General features: G+C 41.4%; 1 protein-coding gene across 1 annotated transcript; it reads left to right on the plus strand.

Annotated features, from left to right (window-relative positions):
• The first annotated feature begins 230 nt into the window (after positions 1-230).
• Positions 231-2887, plus strand: IL22 (interleukin 22). The gene is made up of 5 exons (XM_057429498.1): positions 231-902; positions 1707-1772; positions 1877-2020; positions 2243-2308; positions 2715-2887. Exons 1-5 carry the CDS (start codon positions 702-704, stop codon positions 2826-2828), a joined length of 591 nt encoding a protein of 196 aa, XP_057285481.1. The 5' UTR covers positions 231-701; the 3' UTR covers positions 2829-2887.
• The last annotated feature ends 9044 nt before the right edge of the window (positions 2888-11931 follow it).

Here is an 11931-nt window from a genome sequence, read left to right on the forward strand (position 1 = left end):
ATTTGAGGGTAGGAACCGTACATGTCAGGTCTTTAGGGTCTGGTGCAGTGTTTGGGTCTGACCACTGCTGTATTCCAGTGAGAAACAGCAGAGCACCAGTCATTTGCTGCGAGGTTAATAGCTGGACTTGATGATCTTAAAGGGTCTTTTCTAATCTAAATGATTCTATGAACAAAAATTTATATGTTACATTACTTGTTGTAAAATTGCCAATCCAATTAGTGTGTTACAATCAGAACAGGATGCTAAAACCTATACAGTTCTCAGATAATTTTATGCAAAGAGAATTCAGGATTCCTGTCCCGGTAAAAGCCCTGCTTTGCCCTGCATTAAGATTTGGTTTATTTTATAAGAAACTGAAGATTCTAATGGCCTTGTAGTTGTATTTGTGGGTTTTGTAGCGGTTAGGTAGTTCTCAGAAGAGGATACTGGAAAGCAAGAGAGTTGCTGATGTCATTTTTATTTACCACCACTACGCAAGAAAAAAAAAAGGCTGAGAGAGATGCTGGTGGCCCTATATAAGGTGCACCTCACCTCCTGCAGAGCACATCAAGAATCACTGCAAAGGTAAGGCTTGCAGCCTTTGTGCCTCTCTCACTTTGCCTTGCCCAATCTCCCTCATGCTAACACTGCTCTCTCTCATCAGTGCTACATCACTGTAGCTGAAACCTGCTGCGACAGAGGACTTTGGGTTGTGAGACATGGCCTCCCTGCAGACCTTGACCAAGAGCTTCTTAGGATGGGTCTTCTGCTGCTGCTGTTGCTTTCTCCCTCTTCTTCTCACCAGCCCTCTGCCTCCAAAAGGGGCAGGGGTGGCTTCTACCGTCCATCATACCTGCAGGCTCAGGAAGCTCAACTTTCAGCCCTACATCAGGAATCGTACCTACACCTTGGCTAAAATGGTACAGTACCTTGTGTAACCTTCATGTGGGATCTGAGGACCTCCTTCTCCACCAGTGCCCTCACTTCTCACCTTCAACATTCCTCTCTTTCTCATGCCTTTCTCCAGAAAAAAACCCATGCACTTTCAGTAAGGCAGAGCTTGGGCATGTGGAGTGGGTCTGTTGCCTACTTGTTGTGTAGGCAGGGGAAGCAGCTGCCTCTGCCTCTTCTCCTCCTGCTCCTCAAGGGAAAGTCAGTCACTGGCACAGCACAGCTCCTTCTCTCAAGTGGCTGCAGCTAGACTGGGACAATTGTGAAACCTGAGCTTAAATTTCTCTGTTTGCCCAGGGCATTTGGAGCTGGACTTGTCCATGATTCCAGCCATGGCCAGGCAGCTCTTCAGGCATCTTACAGTGCTTTGCTTGGGCAGGTTTCTTGGCTGCTCTTACCATGGGTGGGTCCCCCCCTTGGTGTGCGCCGCCGAGTGCTTGCAGCATCTCCCAGCGGTGCTGCTGGCCACTGTGAGGTTGGCCACCTGCGGCACCTGGTTTAGTCATCATAGCCACTATGACATCTGATGTTGAAAAGAGGGACAGGAATTCAGACTTCTGCTTATTTATTTTCTGGTGATATTGACCTTAAATCTCACCCAGCTCAGGGGAGAAGCAGACAAAACATCCAAGCTTATCTACCTGTAACAAAATGTCTCTGGTGTCATTTCCCTCTTTTCACCTGCTCTATTAATGATGAAAACCTTAGGGTTTATTGTTAATTTTCTCATAAGGTTCCCATCCCTGCCTGACATTTCCCTTTTTTCCTGTCAGGCCAGGGTCTCAGACGAGGACACAGACAACAGGCTCATTGGGCAGCAGCTCTATGTTAACATCAGGGTAAGCTTTACACACTTAGGTGTGAAGACTGCTCTTTGAAACCTTCTCCAGTACTCGCTGATCTCTTGCCATGAGTTAACATGACCTCTTACTTGCATACATAGGAAAACAACCGCTGCTACATGATGAAGAGGATCGTGGAGATTGTAATGAAAGATGTCCTCCTCACTGAGGTCAAGGGCCAGTACCCGTACGCTGCGGAGGTGGTACAGTTCTTTGCATCCTTGACCTCGGAGCTGAGCAGATGTGTGAGTAGCATTGTGTTTCTTTCCCTAACTCTGAGTTGTGACTCTTGTCACTGCTCCTGAATCTCAGAATGCTGCAGTGTCAAGAGACACTGATATGAAAGGAAACATCAGATTGAAGATATCAAACTCGAGGTTGATAGAAGGTGTGCGTGTGGGGGAAAAAAAGCAGCACATTGTTGCATACAGCTGCCAATGTTACATCTGGATTTTGCCTGTTTTTAGAAATCCTCTGGACACAGAGAGCACATTGAAAAGAACCTGGAAGAAATGAAGACCAAACTGAAAGAGGTACATTTTCCCCAAAAATTTAAAAAGAGCTGTGACAAACTGCAGTGTTTTAGTTGGATTAAGGCTGACCCAATTGTGACACAAACTGTGCAGATTATCTGGGAGATGAAGCCTTCATGGGCATTAAAGAGGGGATTAGTGATATTTCCACTTCAAACTCTCCTTCAGTTGTTAACTGTCTGCACACATCATGGTAATTTAAAGCTTCAGAAGTCAAATTGCAGGTAATTCTGTATGCTAGACTAGATTAGAATGATCTAGTTTATATTTTATGGTATAATGACGCTAACAGAACTACTTGAGAGAATAAGGAGAGTAAGTTCTTGATTCAATTTCTATGACAAGCCTAATTTCAATTTTCTGAGAAATAACGAGATGCTCGAACTTATATTCTGCTCTTTTCTAGTTGGGAGAGAATGGAAAGACTAAAGCCATTGGAGAATTGGATTTACTGTTTGACTACATAGAAAATGCCTGTACTGCTATCCCAAAGAAGGGAGGGAACAAGAAGAAAAACTGAAGGAATTTCAGGTCTTCAGATCAGTCTTCAAGAAATGTCTCCAAAAACCTCTTGCTATAATACTACAGACACACTTTCTTTCTCCTAATTCCCCTCGATGCAGTAATTTTTCACCCATGCCAATAATAGCAAACTAAGTGGGCACAGAGAGGATGCATATTGCTGCCTACTTTGAAAGGAAGACTCCAGGACAGTGTTTGTGGCTCCATTTCGACGCAGGACATTAGTTATTTTAAAAGACACCCCCCTGTGCTCCTCATCTCCATAGGAATAAACCAACTGTTTCTGTATTTTATTTGCTGAGATTTGACACATGTGAATCAGCTTTGATCAAGGTAGGCAGGGATATGTAGCCAGGATGTTTTGAGCCTTTTACTTGTAAATCTCTCTTGCATATGTTGCCCCCTTCTGACCTTTACCTGAAAAGTTCAGAATAATTCAGAAATAATTTTTGTCATTCCTATTTAATAGTAACTTATTTTAAGGTAATAATTGTACTGTACTTTTATTTATATATATTAATTGAAAATTATCCAAGGAAATGTATTTATGAAGCTGTACTAGAGGGTTTTATGTGAACTATGAAATTAAAACTGCCGTGTGATATTTATATTCAGTTGGATTGTTTTATAAATGCTTATTCTTTAATTTATTAAAATAAATATTTTGGTCCCCAAATGTTGCCATTTACAGAGCTTTTTCTCTTTTACTCAAGCACAAGGGAGATGACATTGCTTTGGTAGATGAGGACTGGGTTAGGGATCAGTTAAGTAATCTGGACATCTATAAATCGATGGGGCCGGATGGAATACACCCGCGGGTGCTGAGGGAGCTGGCGGAGGTCATTGCTGAGTCACTCTCCATCATCTTTGGTAAGTCGTGGGAAACAGGTGAGGTGCCTGAGGATTGGAGGATGGCAAATGTCATGCCGGTCTATAAGAAGGGAAAGAAGGAGGACCCGGGTAACTATAGACCGGTCAGCCTTACCTCCATCCCAACAACTTATTCTTGACACCATCTCTAGACATATCAAGGATGAGGGGGTCATTAAGAGCAGCCAACATGGCTTTACCAAGGGGAAGTCATGTTTGACCAACCTTATAGCCTTCTATGAGCAAGTAACTAAGTGGATGGATGGTGGTAGAGCAGTAGATGTGTTTTTTCTTGATTTCAGTAAGGCATTTGATACTGTCTCCCACAGCATCCTCATAGATAAGCTAAGGAAGTGTGGGCTTGATGATCAGGTAGTGAGGTGGATCAAGAACTGGTTGGAAGGAAGAAGGCAGAGAGTTGTGGTCAATGGAGCAGAATCTAGCTGGAGGTCTGTGACTAGTGGAGTCCCTCAGGGGTCGGTGCTGGGACCAGTGCTGTTTAATACTTTCATCAACGACCTGGATGAGGGAACTGAGTTTACCCTCAGCAAGTTCACCCATGATACTAAACTGGGAGGAGTGGCTGACACGCCAGAAGGCTGTGTTGCCATTCAGCAAGACCTGGACAGGCTGGAGAGTTGGGCGGAGAGGAACTTGATGAAATTCAACAAGGGCAAGTGTAGAGTCTTGCATCTCGGGAAGAACAACCCCGTGTACTAGTACAGGTTGGGGGTTGACCTGCTGGACAGTAGTGAAGGGGAAAGGGAGCTGGGGGTCCTGGTGGATAGGAGGATGACCATGAGCCAGCAATGTGCCCTTGTGGCCAAGAAGGCCAATGGCATCCTAGGGTGCAGTAGAAAGGGTGTGGTTAGTAGGTCAAGAGAGGTTCTCCTCCCCCTCTACTCTGCCTTGGTGAGGCCACATCTGGATTATTGTGTCCAGTTCTGGGCCCCTCAGTTCAAGAAGGACAGGGAATTGCTTGAAAGAGTCCAGCGCAGAGCCACAGAGATGATTAAGGGAGTGGAACATCTCTCTTATGAGGAGAGGCTGAGGGAGCTGGGTCTCTTTAGCTTGGAGAAGAGGAGACTGAGGGGTGACCCCATCAATGTTTACAAATATGTAAAGCGTGAGTGTCAGGATGATGGAGCTAGTTTTTTTTTCAGTGATGTCCAGTGATAGGGATGGGGGGCAATGGGTGTAAACTGGAGCATAGGAGGTTCCATGTGAACATCAGGAAAAATTTCTTTACTGTGAGAGTGACAGAGCACTGGAACAGGTTGCCCGGGGGGTTGTGGAGTCTCCTACGTTGGAGATATTCAAGGCCCGCCTGGACAAGTTCCTGTGTGATGTACTCTAGGTTACCCTGCTCTTGCAGGGGGGTTGGACTAGATGATCTTTTGAGGTCCCTTCCAACCCTTAGGATTCTGTGATATATTGTGCCTGTGGGGCTGTTGGGCCAGTGGCTATATTCTTGTGCACAGAAAGGATGCAAGCTTGGTCTGAGGACATGCTTCTTTACCATAAGGCTGCAATTTCAGTGTATCCCAGGCCAGGGCTTAACAGGGAGCATATAGGTCAGTGCTTCTCTTCGGGGGTGGTAGGAAAAATTGCATCATTTGTGAGAATCATTCATTTCATTTATTGATTCTGCTTCAGTATGCCTGTAGACAAGTTCCCATCTTGAACAGCTGCTGATGAAAAGTCCCAAACTCCGTATCTTGAGATGAGATGGAGACAGCGGTTGCTACTGAAAACTCACAGCACTGTATTCTGGCTGCCCCATGGGCACGCTGAGCACAGTGCTCTGCAGCATCTGGGATTTGAGAGTGCTTGAGAAGTGCTTGGTGCCTACTCCTGACACAAGCTCCCAGGCAGGAAAAAAAAAAGAAAATAAGTCACTGAAGAGCAGTTTAATCCATCATTACCATGGCCTTCATCAATGTCCCTGGGCAAAGACAGAGGAGTTGCAGTGGTGCAGCAAGGGATACTGCTAGCTGCACAGAAGTTAAAGAGGTGAAAAGTGTCCAAATAGTGAGAAAAGCATTCAAATAGTGAGAAAGCCAGAGGAAATGTGTAATAATATTGTCAGCAACTGGTGAAGGCTTCTCAGCAAGGCTTTGCCGTTTTTTTCATCAGAGAAACATGAATCCAAATTAAAAACATGGATCCAAATTAAAACAAAACAAAACCGAAACACCATGAATATCCTCAAATAAAGGACTAAGGGTGGCAGTGTAGATAAGGAGGGCAAAGTCTGTAAACACAGCGTATCAAGGACATAAATGTAAAAATGCTTGCTAAAAGGATATCAAGAAGACATCCCATAAGTAGATACTATAACATGGGAAAAATGTTGGTAAAAAGTCTACCTTGATCTACCTCGGTGGGTTCATCAATTAAATACAAAGAGAAATGAAAGTTAGTCCATAGTCCATAAACAGTTAGTTTCAACTTGTATCAGCTGTTGGGGTTAGACGACACTAAAATGGAATTAAACTGTCCCATACTGCTCTCAAACAAAAGGGATTTCAAGATAAAATTATCCATTCGCATCTAATTTGAACAAAGTTTCCGTGAGCTGAAATGATAACACTTTCTTGTGGGAACTCACATACTAGATTGTCATATGACCCATCTGGGTGATGGATGCCTCTTACCTGTCAAACTAGATGCAATCAACATGGTTTATTTTGTTCCACACTCTCATTTGCATCTCACAACATATGAATTGCATACCTTCTCACAGTCAAAGCAGAAGTGACCCAACAGTGACAGCCAGCCAGAATTTGGTACCACATAACTGTGTTGGGGGTGTAACCTTTTGATATATTCAGTAGGATATTTATTTTCTTTTTTATGGGATAAGAAATGATGTTGTCAAGAGCTGTTGGCCAGCATCCTTTCTCTTATCACTTGAGCTTGTGACAGCTGAAAGCAAAGGGAGGGAATTAAGCACCAAGTGGAGAGCTCATCTCACTGATCTTTGACAGACACAGTCTATCCCAAAGCTACACCCAGCTTCATTTACAGTCAGTGGAGGGTAATAGGAATTATCTAGGTGCCATTAGAGATTTATAAAGATTGTGCCTTTGGACAGAATAACATGACTTTTCTCTAAAAGTGCATGTTTTCTTCCTTGACTATAAATAGATTAGACCATGAATCACACATGCTGCTTCTCATTGACATAATCACTTCACAAAAGGATAATTAACTTATTTCCTTCTTCCACTTCCTTTAGGCCTCTTCCACACCATCCTTGTTGAGCTGCCCTACCCAGAAATGTCAAATCAAACTCTCAAGCTTTCCACATTGGGGCTAAACCCAGATAAAAATCTGTTTGTCCACAAAAGTGTAAAAATGACGTCACCTATTTATTAGCTTCTCTAACCCTGAAAACCATTCCCTGGAAGACTCTCCCATGGAAACCTCACAATCTGGAGCCCTGAAACTGAGACATAGCAGATTTTGCAAAATTTCCTTCATAGATGTAGTTGCAGGGCATCTGTGACTTGTGGGTGTGTGAAAGATGGTGGGTGATGGTCAGTTTTGAACAAAGGAAGTAGAAGTTGGAGGAGGTTTCCCTTACAGCCAAGGGAAATGTGTGGGACAAGCAACTGCTGACCAAAAGTAAGGTGTAGTTTCAATTAGGCAAGATGGGTTTCGATTTAGTCAATAGTTATAGCTCAAAAAAGGAAAACCATACTGAAATGTTTTGTTCTGACATTTTCTCAATGAAATATTTGAGGTTTACACATCAAAGTAGTGTTTTGGTTTAGAATTTTACGTACATTTTCTTTCAAAGGTTGAAAAGAGATTTGAAAGCAAAATGAACTGTTTCATTTTGAGTTGGACAAGTGCTTTGGGCTGGCCCCAAATGAATTTTTTTGGTTTAATTTTTCAGTTGGGTAGCCAAAAAGAAACTCCATTGTTTATGCAATTCTAATTTCTGTTGCCCTATTTTCCTTTCCTTAGCATGCCTCCAAGTTGTGGATTATTTGTAATTCCCAGAGGTCTTCAACCTACTGCTGTTAGGGAAGGCACCTGCTCTACATCCTTCATTGAGGACACCTCCATTGTAGAGTCTGGAGGACCTCTTCCCAAGCAAAAATTGATGGAGCTGTCTACTGCCTGATTGGCATTCTGTTGGTTCTTCCCTTCACTTACATTAGCTGATGTTTTTGCTACATGGATAATTATAAAACATTTAAACTACCTCTGAAACTTCGCATTGTGAAGACAGAGGAACCCAAAGCACGAACAGAAGTTTCCACATCCTGCTGAGTAAGTATTGTGACAGTTTAAAAAATATCTCTTCAATACATTGCATGGAGTGTTACTCAGTTATGAGATTTACATATTCACTGTCTGAACATATACCTTACTGACCTAGAATAATAGAGGGTTTATATTTCTAATTTGCTGCTGGAAGTATGTTCTAGACAATGAAAAATACTGAAGCTATCCTGATGGTAAAATAGCAACATATGATTATGCTAGCCTATGTTTTAAAGCACAATTAGCTAAATAATTAGCTGCCTTGAAGAAAGAGTGTACTGAATGACAGTAAATGACTGATAATCTTTTCAGTCATGGGCATCATCCATGCTCAGTGGGTGCTTGTGAAATCTAGGAAAGCACTTTCTGTTTAATATTTACATTCCAAATACCTGGCCGAATTCAGATATAAATTGCTATAATTTAATCTGGAATTCACTGATGAATGGTTTAGAAAGGAAGATGTTTCTACATCTTTTCTCCTCTAAAGAGAAGTTAAAAAAAAAACATTTTTAAGAATGGTTCATATATCCTCAGCAAATTGGCATGAGAGCCAATAAACATTTTTTGAGTATGAAGGATTAGAATCATAGGATCATAGAATAGTTAGGGTTGGAAAGGACCTCAAGATCATCCAGTTCCAACCCCCCTGCCATGGGCAGGGACACCTCACACTAAACCATGTCACCCAGGGCTCTGTCCAACCTGGACCTGAGCACTGCCAGGGATGGAGCATTCACAACCTCCTTGGGCAACCCATTCCAGTGCCTCACCACCCTAACAAGAAAGAATTTCTTCCTTATACCCAATCTAAACTTCCGCTGTTTAAGTTTGAGCTTGTTACCCCTTGCCCTGTCACTCCAGTCCCTAATGAAGAGTCCCTCCCCAGCATCCTTGTAGGCCCCCTTCAGATACTGGAAGGCTGCTATGAGGTCTCCACGCAGCCTTCTCTTCTCCAGCCTGAACAGCCTCAACTTTCTCAGCCTGTCTTCATATGGTTTAATCGGTTCATACGGATTAAGGCATAGCATTGAATATTTCCAAGATCAGGCCATTTTTCTTCTTTAGGATTGAATAAGAAAGGGCAAATCTTCAAACTAAAAGCATTTTTTCTGTTGCTTAGGGAAAAATAAATTGAAATATTTAAAAAAAAACAGACTGACAAATGTATGTTTGATCAGCTGACTTGAAACTGTTGCATGGTTGCTTCTGCAAGAACCAGTAAGGTTCTTCAGTGGAAATTGTAGCCTTAGTTTCAAATGACTGAATGTAAAACACTGTTTTCCAAAACCTGAAAATTGCACTGATTTAAAGTTTATTTGGTCCTATAATTTTCCAAAAGAGGGTCGCTTCTGACTCCTAAAGCACATCCAGGGAGTGGTGGTGGCGTTCATTAAGCTGTGAGCGGAATTATGTATCTGTGGTAAAATCTGAAAGCTATGAAATCATGAAGATTGACTTTCTGATTTGTCTTTTGCATTAGGCATTGACATGTAAGAGCTCCCCAGTGGATTAGTCATCATTTATCTGGTCCTGCTCCACAGAAGATAGAAAGAAAACTCCACTTCAAAGTGTATAAAATCAGGCTTATAGCTTATGCATCAAATTAATTATATTACAGAGAAAAGATGAAAGATTTCAGCACAGAAGTCATGATGGAAGTCATGAAACAAGCCTTTCTCTATGAAAGGCTTGTTTCAGAGAAAACATTTTATGACACTTATTGACTGCTTGTCATTGCAGTGACCTCTTTTACCTCTTTTTTTTTTTTTTTTTTTGTCTTAGGTTAATACTTCTTATCAAACATGTCTCAAATTTCTGGCTTGACCAACTTTTCTCCTTTAGTAGTTACCCTTCATAATGTGACTCCTGCCAGTCTTGAATGGGAGAAGAAAAATTCAGATTATTATTCCTTTATCTTTTTTATATTTTATCAAAAAAAAAAAAAGATTGGCTAACTGGGATTTTTGGTAGATAACCCCAGATTTAGGGATTATCAACTGTGATGTTCATTTTTACTGTGGTAGCTCAAAAATGTAGAATACTTGTCAAACATAGCATTTGGCAAAAACTATGATTATTTCGTAGTCATTAACATGTCAACTTCGACACAATGATCAGAGCTCCTGCATGTAACAGAGGTTCCATTAAGTTTAGGAAAGCATCTTGATTTGATGGGGCTCACATGTGTTTCAGAAAATGCAAGACAGTTACTTGCATATGGAACGTTCCTTTTAACTAGACACGCAAGGTTAAAGCCTCCAAAATAAGGAGATGCTCACCCTTGGCATTATGCTCTCTTTTTTAATCTGCTAATGATTCATGACAAAGATTTCTGTGGCAGTGACTGGGAACACAAATCACCAGCCAAGATTCTGATGCTGCAATTTGGCAAACACCACAATTTTTGCTCATTTTGATAATAGCCTTGAATGAATCATCTGCCCCAGCTTTGGTGCCAGAAAACTAGCTAGCAAATTCTTATGTGCTGCCCACAGGCACCCACAGAGTCTCTCTTCAGCAGCGAGAATGTTAGGCAGATGAGAGAAGGTGTTCTCTGAGGGTCTGGTCCCGTCCATCAGCCCTGGGTCATGAGCACAGACTCAGACATCCAGCCTCTAGTGGTCTATGGTTGTGCATGACAAATCCCAGATGTGGAATTCCGGGTGTTAATTTGCTCATGGGTCAAGCTGCCGGCAAGAGAAAGAACCAAAACCAAACAGCTTTGTCTATGCCATTTTACTTGGAAACCTTCTGGCAGTATTAACGTAAACTTAATTTCGTTTTTCATTTTTAACTGTTTTCCATTGGTACTTTTCACATTACTTGAGTTGTGAACTTCAGTTTAAGTTGGTTACCCAGTGACACTGGAAATTAATAAATAATAAAGAATATGTTTTAGGTGAGAAGAACATGATTAGGTTTCTCTGAAAATAGGAAGATGGGAGCAACTCATCTTTTCTTTTCTACACTTCTGGAAAGTAAAACAGAGAATTTCTTAGAGCTGTAGTATAAAGTTTTGGCTGGGAGGGTTAGGTTTATGCTGTAACCTGATTATCAGAACTGAGATAAGAGAGAGGCTGCAGACTGATAAATGATGTCCTGTTCTTTGCTGTGTGATTACAAGAGTACATGATGATAAATAAAATGTTTGTTTTCAGTAGTGACAGATTAGTAAAAATAAACCCCAGTATGTTCAGAGGTTTAGGCAAATCTTTCAGACCTAGAATACTTTTCAGGGCTTGCCTGCAAATTTTGAAACAGGTTGGTTGAATATAAAGGGAACAAATCTTCTGAATTTTATGCAGTTGCTAAGCTTAATGAAGGGAAATCTGCTAGAAAAACTCCCCTTGCCAACAAAAGGAATTCTCATGTGGAAAAATTTGCTTTCAAATTGTCTAATCTAAGCTTGCAAATGTGGGCAAATCTTTCAGAATCCCTGAAGAGCTTATTTAGTGTCCCACATTGGGTCAAAATTCACAAGTTTGCAGTGACACTGATAAAAGCTTCTTCCCAAATGAGTGCGAGTACTGAAAGTTTTTATTATAGATGAAGTAAAACATCATGAGAGCAAGGCTGAGATGTGATTTTCCAAGCTCACACAGAGGGGCATAGTTTTAACCTCTTTATGCTGATCTAACGTATGCAAATAATCAGAAGATCGATGGCAAAGTATATATGTATTTTTTTCTTTGTAGCAAATGTTATCTCTGAAAGTTTGATCAAGACTGGAAGACTTTTCCCATTGAATTTCCCCCCCCCCCCCCCCTTTTTTTTTCCTGCTGGCACAAAATGGGTTTTGTGAAGAAATGAAAATTTTTGCTGCTTTTCTATGTAATCATTGATTTTCTCCAGGAAATTAAAAAACTGGAAAGCCCAGAACTGATATTAAATTGAGGGAAGGAAAAAAAAAAAAAGTTTTCAGTGGTGGTTCACTGGAAACTATGGGTCTT

This window comes from Pezoporus wallicus, unplaced genomic scaffold (genome assembly GCF_028554395.1).
Source record: "Pezoporus wallicus isolate ANWC-B61680 ecotype Strahan unplaced genomic scaffold, APGP_CSIRO_Pwel_v1 contig_5069, whole genome shotgun sequence".
Taxonomy (NCBI): Eukaryota; Metazoa; Chordata; class Aves; order Psittaciformes; family Psittacidae; genus Pezoporus; species Pezoporus wallicus.

What these genes read in the sequence shown, in the direction of transcription:
- IL22 (XM_057429498.1), top strand. Translation starts at nt 702, where the DNA reads ATGGCCTCCCTGCAGACCTTGACCAAGAGCTTCTTAGGATGGGTCTTC. An exon ending in CCTACACCTTGGCTAAAATG is followed by an intron (nt 903 to 1,706) that starts GTACAGTACCTT and finishes TTTTCCTGTCAG; the next exon opens with GCCAGGGTCTCAGACGAGGA. An exon ending in TGAAGACCAAACTGAAAGAG is followed by an intron (nt 2,309 to 2,714) that starts GTACATTTTCCC and finishes GCTCTTTTCTAG; the next exon opens with TTGGGAGAGAATGGAAAGAC.